The 10,826-nt window shown below is 38.5% G+C and overlaps 1 protein-coding gene across 2 annotated transcripts in view; it reads right to left on the bottom strand.

Annotated features, from left to right (window-relative positions):
* Positions 1-292: 292 nt before the first annotated feature.
* ORC5 (origin recognition complex subunit 5) overlaps positions 293-10,826 on the bottom strand; it is a 72,030-nt gene continuing 61,496 nt past the window's right edge. Inside the window, exons 14-15 of one of the 2 annotated variants that reach the window (XM_061366317.1) lie at positions 4,555-4,667; positions 293-845 (exon numbers count right to left, since the gene is read on the bottom strand). In XM_061366317.1, coding sequence (XP_061222301.1) covers positions 800-845; positions 4,555-4,667 — 159 coding nt within the window. In that variant the 3' untranslated portion in view covers positions 293-799. Of the gene's footprint in view, positions 846-1,245; positions 1,325-4,554; positions 4,668-10,826 lie in introns of those variants that run through there. The other variant, XM_061366318.1, reaches the window with a different exon arrangement.

Raw genomic sequence — 10,826 nt, 5'->3', positions numbered from 1 at the left:
GCCCAAATAGCATTGTAATTATCCCTTAATATTAACTGGATAAGCGTAAAAGGACTATAAAATGTTTAAACAAAAAGAAAACCTTTCAAATTTGACATCGGAACAGAATTCTAAGAATCAATGTTTTCTTTTTATATAAAACTTTGTAAAAATAGATTCACACTCAGCATTTATGACTGGTCTGAAAAAAGATACTATTATGAGTAATTGGGAGTTTCCAGTTGTGATCTCCATATAGCAGTGTAACAATCTGCCGACATACAACTGAAGAGAAAGAAGGATTTACACCAGCTTGATTTAAAATATGTTCTTATGTTTATTATATTTTGCTACTCCACTCCCCTAAAATGGTGGCCTCGGGAAAAGCTGCTTTGGCAGGCAATTGCAAAGATTCCTGTGGAGAGGAAGTGAAAAGACTGGGCATACAAACAAGGGCTGCTGCCATGTTCAAAGCGCTGGGGAGAGTTCATAGAGCAAAATGCAGTCCTAAATAAATGGGTTTCAGGCAATTTCAGTGTTAAGATAACATCATTAAGAGTAGAACAGATTGTGCTCAAACCCTGCTGTTTATAATTAACACATTGCTTCCAAATACTCCAGGGTCCCTGGTAAATAGTCCTCTGCTCAGATCCACCCAGACCAATCAGAGTATTTTCATGAGGTTCCATGCTGGGCCAGCACCTGTTTGGACAAATCCAAAAGAGCCAAAATACTCTTCTTTCTGGCCAGCTAAGTAGAGAGATGAACACAGCTTGCCTTAGTCATCGTCACAGTGTCCATATGGCTGTGAAGCTTGTTTTCACAAGAAATCGTACAAGTACTTTATTATGTCGAAGTTCACGGTCCTATAAACAAAAACGCAGTATATTAGAGCAATCATCCTAACAGTGCTAAGACTTTAACCTGTGTGGAGACAGCACACGCAGAACATTCTGAACAATCGATGTCAAGCAATATCCCTAAAAGAAATGCAATGAAGGATGAATGAATTTTTAACTTTTAGTGTTATTTACAGTACCTGTCTTCTGATTATTTAAACTCTGTAAAATACTGAAAGAGAAATAAAGCAGCTTTTTAGTAAAAACTGAAGATTCTTATTTCAATCATTAAGTAGTAAAATATATCAAAGTTAGTAAGGTTATATTTTCATGTGATAAACATGATATTCTACTTGGTGATGCAAAGCAGCAGTCTTTTGTGCTATTGAATGTTTTGTTCATCTTCCAAACCACCTGTTCTAGCATGTACTACATATCTCCTTCATCCGTACTCATTTGCAGTCTGCGTTCTTTCAGTCTTGACACCAGTTGACCCATGTTCATAGCTAAATTTGAAAAATCCAAGAATGCCACTCAACGGGATAGAAGAGTCTAATGTATACTTTAGTACTTTAATGGCAGCCAGAATGAAACAGCAGTAGAATAAAACATATAATTATTTTTTTGTCTCTAAACTCATTCTGCTTTTCAATCTAATGCTCAGACTTTGGGGTTTACTGTTTGAATAAGTAACACAAATTACTGCATATAATGACAAGTATAAAATTAAAAGGTTTTTTTAAAAAAGTATTCAGTGATGCAAAAATAACCGCTCACAATGCAAAGTGAGCTTAACCGGCTGAATGCCTTATTTGCTAGACTACAATCATTTTATATTCTCTGTTCACATATCCTCCTGTAACCCACTTTTCAAATAGTTTCTATAAAACATCACACTGGGTAAGGAAAAAGTTCAGAAATCCCCAAGATATAACAAGAAACACTGTGCTTAAGTCTACTTCATAATCCAGTGATGAAATTAAAGACATTAGCTTCCACTGTTAGACTGACATGACATTGGGTCACTCAAGAAAATTGCTTTCAGTTACAAGGCTTTCCTCAGAAACAAAACCACACACACTAACAAATGCTGACCTTATCAACTACGAAACACGGCCGTCCTGTCATAACAACTGGGTTCATTAGAGACCATATGAAAAGATCTATTGCCTTCCACAAACACTGAGAGATCCCTACTTCAGCTACAGAAGATTTATTAACTTAGGTCTGAAATTCTTAAAACAGAAATTAAAGATTTCTAACAAAGAAATGACTAACCTTACCTTCAGCTAGTTTACCAAATGGGAAATAAGCTGGGAAAAAAGCTATGTGGTAAAAAGCATACAAATACCTCTGTGAAAACTGAGTATATGGAACAGAATAGAGACAGATATGAGGTTCTGTGGGACGAAAGACAGAGTGTGCACACAGCCAGCAATTATCAGACTAAAAGTCACCAGAAAGAGACAGAAGTTTTTTACTCTTTTCCAAAAACAGGTGGCTTTAAAAAAAGAAACAGTAATGATGCAAATTTCACTTTTCCTTAAAAAATACAGAAAATAAAATGACAATGTGAACAGCTTGAATGTGGGTGGGGAGGGGAGGGAGAGAGCATCATTTTCTGTCCTGCTCTTTGCACTCCTCAGCCTTCCGTTAGGAAATAATGCTACAGTAGCAAGGCTGAGGTATCTGAAGATTTCAATGAACCTGAAGATCTGCAAGGCTTAAACCACAACACTAACAAACTTATTTTACTATTATTACACTAATAGAGAAAAAAAGAATCAAGGAGATGGGCCTCTTATTTGACATGTCTTTTGGTTGAAATGTCAAACTTGTTCCTTCTCTTCAATAAATATAACCTCTCCCATGGGTGGTTAAAAACTACAGGCAGCTGCAAGACTATGGCACAGTTAGAAAATGAGATTTCTTGAAGCACAGATCATGCCTTCACCCTGTTGCTAGCCCCATCAAGACAAGGGGGAAGTGCATTTATTATGGCTTTGTGAAAACTTGAATCTTTATGGATCAACCTCCTTAAAGATTTAACAATGACTATGGGCTGGAAAAGATACTTAATAAAAGAAGTGTAACAAAGGAACAAAGCAAGAAAAAGAAAAGAAGAGTGCAACAGGAGGGAAGTAGAACAGGCTAATTGTAAAATCTGTCAAGTCATTTAAATGGCCCTATTTGGACAGCATATAAACACTTCCAAACTGGTTGGAGGGGGTGGACAGAAAGGCTTTCTACCTCAAAACATGTAGGAAAAGTCTGTCAGGAGATACATATATATATATGTGTGTGTGTGTGTGTGTGTGTGTGTATGTATATGTATGTATGTACACATACATCTGACCTAAAGGAAAGCAAGCCAAAGCACTATACTGTGCATTGAGGTTTCAAGTGATATCATCCCCAAAAACTACTCTCTCTGGTAAGCATGCGCTGCATAGCACAAATTTTGGTCTTGTTTTCTGGCCATCTCTACTTTCCAGCAACTTTAATGGAGTCAGTGAAATTTCTATGGATGTTAAAGTTGTAAGGAAATGGACATCATTTCACGTATCTTAATTCAAGGACCTTCACAGTCAATACAGATTTTATGAACTGGTCTCTGTATTCACTGTTGGAGTCACAGAAGACAAGAACTTGGGGACGTTTGTATACACAATGATTCATGTTGCTGAGCAGATGGTCCGCTGTACTTGGTACCAGTGAGCTTTTCCAGGACATCATTCACTAATGACTTTATTGCTGGGCATAGCAAATAGACATAGTGAAGTTGTGGAGGTCCTGGCAGCATGGTTGAGCCAGGCCTGAACCAGATGAAGTTTCATTCTATGGCTTGACCAACTGCAAATAGAGATTAGTGTGTCTGTGGGGATTACTAATAAGGCTATTGGACATCTAATAGCTCAGGAGAGCAACACATGAACTGAGGTTATGGGATACAGTCTACACCACAGGTTTCTCTGACGTCCCACATTACAAAGAACTGGCCTTGAGAACATTTCCTTTTTGCCACGTGTCATTTCTGGGCTCTGTTCTGGCTATCGACTCTTTATCCAAGACCTGCTACTAATCTGGATGCAGCAACAGGTGTGAGGTAACGCTGCCAGCATTTCAGGAAAATAAGACATAGGCTTCAACTGTTGCCTATGTACTGCATGCATTTCTGTCTGTCATTTATCACCTGTCCTAATGGACCTGGAACTGTTCTCAGAGTCCAAAACTGAAGGCTCTGAATGAACAGAGCTGTTGAGGTAGCTACAATTCATTTACTGAATCAGTTTGTATCAACTACAGATCATACAAGATTGACTATGTGGAAGAATTCTTACAACCTGTGTAGCTTTTATATTGTACGTACAACTCACTGTTAAGAACTAAATATCATTTCGGATTCAAATACCATAATGTGCCTTTTGGTAATGAAATGGACTGACATTTTAGAGTAGTATTTTTGCATGAAGTCCCTGACCTTTATTAAGCATGAAGGCAATATGTTACTGTTACACATACTGCTGCTGTAACATAAATCTTTTCCAAACCAAGATTGGACTATAACTTGTCTCAAGTTCAACACTTCCCATAATTGAGACGACTCACTCTTACTTAGAAAACAGACACAAATTTCTACTCTGGTCTGCAGAGAGCTACAGACTGAGCAAATACTGGTTCTGAAGTCTCTTTCAAGTCAGCACATACAACAGTAAATAAACTCCAATAGGCTCACCGGGCAACAGCTCTGATGAAGTCCAGAGATACAGTACATTTGTACCGTGGTCCATCAAGCTGGTCATTATGGCCAACTGTGGATAACAGTTGGAGCGTCACAAGCGAGGTGATCTAGGAACAAGAAACATCAGTAATGTAAGTCATTTTTGCTAGCATGAATAGCAGTGACTGGTGGTTTTTTAACTCTCCATTTGGCATCAATCCTGTATTTCACTGGAAAGTCACCCACACTTGCTCACTGATTTTCACACAGTTCTGCACCTAGCAAACCCGGGAACATTTTCATCATTACATTTTTTGCACAGGGAGTGCACACAAGCTAAACCCTTCATCCTTTGTATAAACCCTGGAGTTCTAATCAGAGAGAGAAAGGCAATGTGGGGAAGGGGAATAATAGGCATGAGGTGAACATTTTCCATATCTCTGCCTGACAACCAGGAGAGACTTTGATTCTCTTTCCTTTGTAGCCAAAGACCTCCTCTTGAACTTTCAGACTCAAAGTTGGATATTCCTGTGCCAGCTCATACTGCATTTTGAACAGATGGATGTTATCACTCTAGTCCAGATAAAAGAGAATGTGAAGGTTGGAAAGGCTGGAAGATTGTGTGCTTAAAGAGCAGGGCCTGGAAGGAGAGAAATTTACCTACAAACACACGTACAGTGTCTTGACTATTTTACCAAAATAGCCATGTACCAGCATATTTCTCACTATCTTCATTCTTCCAAATGATGACTGTGGTATCACTAAAATGCAGTTGTGGGATGTCACCATTGAGTGCAGGCAGTCTGCTCTGCCTCAGGAAAAAACGCTGTGGTGATTCTACCATCTCCTTACATCATCACAGCTCCCAGGGGAAAGAAAGAGGTAAAAAGCAGGAAACAAGAAAAAATTTCCCTGGCTTTTGCTATAGATGCCTCTGACAATTCAAGGCAACGAGGTTACAGTCTATGAAGAACTGGTATCTGACCACACACAGCTCTACTTTTCAAAACCTCCAACCAACCCTGACCTACCTCTGTGAGATGATAACAGCATAGTAAGGAATTTCTGAAGAATAAGACACCAGTTCAAATCTTCAAGGAAGCACACTGCTATAAAAAGCATCTGCGAGTTCTTACCACTATCAATAAAAAAGCCCCCTGAGTAATAACCCCACTCTTTTGCTGAAAGTGTACGTGGTCACTATTTGCAACAGTGCTTGCAGGAGGTAGGGATAATAAACTTTTCCCTTAAGTGGACATAATATATAGAAATTATACCCACCTGTGGAGAATAGAAAAAAAAAATAGTCACAAAGAATGAGGCAATTTTGTAACAGCCTGTGCTTACCTTTGTTTTATATGGCATTAGGCAAAAATAGTTTGGATGTCATCATTCTGCAAAGCTTTTAGTTTGGTTAAGGAACGCTGGCCTACCCATCTTTACAAATTCCATTTACTTAATTCAAGTCTATAAATTACATGATACAGTAGCACATGATTTACAGCATTTAAGAAAACTGAATTCAGTACACGGTAATGGCTCAAAATCCAGTTCATGAATCACTTCAAACATGTGACTGAATTGGGATCAGCCTCAAACTTGTTAGGTGATTATTTTCTTAAAATACTCATGAATTTGAGAGCACATTTATCTACAGTCTTCATTCAACAAAGTTGTTACTCAGTCAGTGAAGAAGCAGTCTGGAGTACTCTGCTGTAACAATTGCTGTTTTACACCCTGGTGCACTATTACTGTGAATCACTTCTGCAGTACATACTTGTAGCTGGCCCCACATTCAGAAACCACAAATGAAGGAATGGCAGGAGGCTCCTAAAAGCTCCTGATAAGCACAACAAAAGCCTAGGTAGTTTGGAGTTGGACCCACCTCAGTTTTATGTGGGATGTAAAAGTGACCTTGCTGCTGCATTAAAAATGATCCAGCAATACTTTGACAGTGAACTGTAACCATTTTCTTTTCCGACTAGCACCAAATGCTTTGTGTATAATACAAGGTTGGCAATGTAAAATTCCTTAGTAAAGGCTGGCTCAATAAATCTGAAATAGCATCAAGTGTCATTAACGTTTTTGACTCAAGACATTAACTTTAAAGACTCAATATACAATATTACAAGACAAATGAAACTATTGATTAGAGTAACACAAACTTTACTTAGCAAACTGTAACCCTTTGCTTCTTTCTTTCACAAAACCTCTATTTATTTTGCTTAATAAAAATGTCATCACAGGGAAGTGAGTGCTGAACCAGTTAGTCCTGATCCTGAGATTGCCTAAGAAGACTGATGTAGAGAAAACTGCCATTTTCAACTGATGGAGGTAATAAACAATTTTATCTCCAAGGATGCTCAGTAGAGACAAAGAGAAAGAACATATATCTATCAGGAGTAAACAGTGACCAGCTCCCTTACAGACAGCCAAATGCTAGAATCTGGAAAAACTAACTTGTGAGTCTTTGGGACAGAATTCAATGCCTAGTTAGAGATGCCTATCCTGGACATGAGAAACACAGAGATCTCCAAAGGACAAACCCAGAAGCCTGCATGCTGAGAGGACAGCAGCCTGGAGCTCTGTTCGCTTTTTCAACGGTTCAGGGACAATCAAACCAGCAAGGGAGCTCTGTCACCCGAAGAAATAACTTGCTCTTTTTTTTCTGCTTTATACAATATAGCAGGATTCTCCTCCTGATAAGCCAGCCACAGAATTGGGCAACATGCAGTTTTTTTGTAATAAATTGCTTTGTTAGAAGAAAGGATTCAATTGTGGTTGATGTGGAATTATCAAATTCCTCGAATACTTTGTGCTGAACCTATCTGTCTAGACCTGATTAAGAAAAATAAGATGACTACCTACACCAAATGGTTAAGAAGTCTTCTATGACACCAAAGGTTCAACTCCCTTTGATACAAGGCAGCCTTGCACTGATCATCTAACAGGTAACTGGGATGGGGGTAGTGGAGGAAGGAATCAACAACTACCTATGGAGTTAAATCGTAACCAGGTTTAATTTTCATTCCAACTGCTTCTTGGGATAAGCTACTTTGCATAGAATTCATAGTATCACAGAATGATCTGGGTTGGAAGGGACTTTACAGCTCATTCAGTTCCAACCTGCCCTGCCACAAGCAGGGACACCTTCCACTAGACCAGGATGCTCCAAGCCCTGTCCAACCTGGCCTGGAACACTGGCAGGGATGGGGCAGCCACAGCTTCTCTGAGTAACCTGTGCCAGCACCTCACAGTGAAGAATTTTTTCCTAACACCTAATCTAAATTCATTGCATTTATATAAACAGTCTCCATGCCTACTTGGGGCATTCACCTGGTAAAGCAGGATACAGTGGAATGAACTGGCTTTAAGACACTGTATTTGCAGCAAAATTTAAAAAATCACCAATTCTGTGATTTTAACTCTTTGATTTTAATATGATTTTGTTCTTTTAACTCTTAAGATCCATGTGCTACCTATTAACTTAAGCACTTTAAAATGCTGCTACTTTGAAAGTTCAACTTTGGAGACCATTTGTTCCTAAATGAGGATAATCAGACGTTTGAAACACACCTGGGAAAATTATGATTAAGATGTCAAACTAATTGCACTTCTTAGGAAAAACCCCAAACCAACCCAACTTACCAAAAACCCCAACAACTTTTCAAAGCCCTTTTTTTCTTTTTTTTTTTAATACCATGGGTACAGTGGCTCCATTTCATTATCATGAAAGCTTAGGAAAAAAACATCTGGCAAAACCAGACCAGAAACAAGCCAGAAAAAATGTGTGGGTGACATAAGAAAGGATATTTAGCGAGAATCTTTTGAACAAAAGATTACTGCTGGAAGAAATATTCTAAAGCTATTCATAAAATTAAAGTTAGATCTAATAATGATTTAATAACAGGAAAAGTTAATAAGTACGTGGAATTTTTTACAGGAAAACCAAGAAAATCTTAAGAAAAATTAATGATCTGAGAGAAGTGAAGGTGTTGTCACGGCTATGATTAAAAATAAACCATTACTGAACTTTTTTGAAATGTATTTGTGTGAGAAACCTGCTGCTGAAAGCTTGGATGCAAGGTGAGTATAATCATAAAAGCACAGCAAAGAGTTGCTGTTAGGAGATAACGACCTCTCAGACTCCTTCTGGAGATATACTGGTCAAATATGGACACAGAAACCTCTGAAAAAACAAGCAACCCGCAAGTCATCCTTAAAGGCTGCTTTTTCCCTCTCAGCCTGGACTAACAGATGGGCCTTGCATCATGCCCTGAGCAGACACAAAGGCCAGCTTTGTCAGCACATGGCTGTGTGGAAGCAAGAAGGATTCCAGAAGTGAGGGCTGTCTGCTGAGAAAGGCCAGGCTCTTCCCAAGGACACCACGAGAAGCCAGAAAATGTCCATGGAGGTGCAAAACGAGCAGAATTAGGACCTGAGATACAGGTAAACAGACGGTTAGTTTGGGTAAGCAACGACTATCACAGGAGAGAGTCTGGACAAACTGTGTGGCACATCCCAAACCCATAGGATGAAACTAAACAGAAAAAATTATGCTGACTGTTAGGGGAGGGGAAAAAAAGAGGGAAAAAAAAAAAAGGGCTGCCTCCTCAGAGATGTGATTGAAATCTCACCAAGTGGTACATTTCAAACCAGACTAGAAAAAATATTAATGAAAGATGCTAGCAGGACCAATTTAAAACTGGCAGAGACACACTAGATGCTCTGCAAGGTATTTTTCATCTCCACAGTCTATAATTTTCAATTATCTTGCCCAAGATGCAATGCTAATTATAACTCTTCGGTTTGCCTTACTTTCACCCACAGCTTTTTGATCCTGAACCTCAAACCTACCAAGAAATGGAGAACTTTCCTTATTCTGTACCATCAGACAAGGGTATTATGTTCTTTCAGTCATATTAAAATGTGTATGTACCCCAATGCTTTGCACCACCATCATCACTTGGCTCTCAAAGCAAACATGCAACGTGCTGCACTTCTTTGAAACCCACCAAGAGTTACATTCACACACATGCTAAAACCACTGCTATGCAACAAGACAGTTTGAAAAGTAGATGTCATTTAGAAAACATATTTCAGTCAAAATGACTACTGCAGTAGTCTCCTGAAGTTAAATTCAATGACCCTAGTGCAAATTATGTGAGCGTACAAAAAAAACCTGCTCAAAATTATTTCAATCAAAATTATAGCTGGAGTATGCTCAGTGTGTCAGGCTTGTTAAAAAAGCTCATACAGAAAGGTAACAATAGAACATTACAATTTCATATTTAAGCTATCAATTCATCAAAATTAGGTTTATAAAAATTATTAAAAATAAAACTTTTTGAACACTAAGATTTTAAAAATCAACTTCTCATTCTGAATTAGGTTTTGTGAGAAACTTTTAATACATGAGAAAATTGAAACAGAAGGGACACCACTCCAAATTGCTTATGTCCTTAAAGGGCACAGTTAAAGAATTCAGCACTAAACGCTCCAGTTAGGTATTTTACCTTTTTTTCTGAGCTTAATTTAATCCCATTCTTTTTAAAGTCTCTTAGGAATGCAGTCAAAACTTTACTGACATTTAACAGAGCCACCAACACCACCAGACAGGGGTCCCCAGCCATAGGCTTCATGCTGCTCCACAGACGCAACTCAATGCCCCTCACTTTGGCAACAAATACACTTGCGGGCTTACAGGATACTACAGTGCACGGCACAGTGACCCAGTCTGCTTCACAAGCCTTTCTTTTTTTCTATGAATGCCTGCATTTGGTGTCTCTTGTCCCATTAGTTATTTTTCTTTTGCATTTCTGTCACGTAAATATTCCCTCATTATCTTGTGTTGACTCTCCAGGACCTTGCGTGCTATTTCTTTATCTGTAATAGCATACACCACACTCCCCAATTTTTAAGTAATTTCTGTGTATCTCATCAACAGGTCGAGAGCACTTTACCAGGAGACTCCATCAGATTGGGTCAAACAGAACTTAACACTAATTATTAACTTGAACAAACTTTCAAGACATAAATGTGTTGACAAATTCCAGATGTGACAACACCATATTCACTAAATGTTTAATTAGCACAGGACAGGGGGTGTGTGGGAAAGGAAATAAACTGACTATTTCTGCTACGTTTAGAAAAAGCAAAGTAGCTTAAGCTAACAGATTTTCCTTTGCTTTTATACCCATTTAAGCATTTTAAAATGTTTGTTCTATCACGATGTGAGGGATGTTTTGCTGTTACTAGGAAGCACTCTTGACAGCCTGGCAGGGAAG

The sequence above is a fragment of the Neopsephotus bourkii genome, unplaced genomic scaffold (assembly GCF_033783945.1).
Source record: "Neopsephotus bourkii isolate Nb327-2 ecotype Australia unplaced genomic scaffold, CSIRO-AGI_Nbou_v1 NB_1328, whole genome shotgun sequence".
Classification (NCBI taxonomy): domain Eukaryota; kingdom Metazoa; phylum Chordata; class Aves; order Psittaciformes; family Psittacidae; genus Neopsephotus; species Neopsephotus bourkii.
The sequence above is the reverse complement of the archived record's forward strand: the minus strand, read 5'-3'. Positions and strand labels throughout refer to the sequence as shown.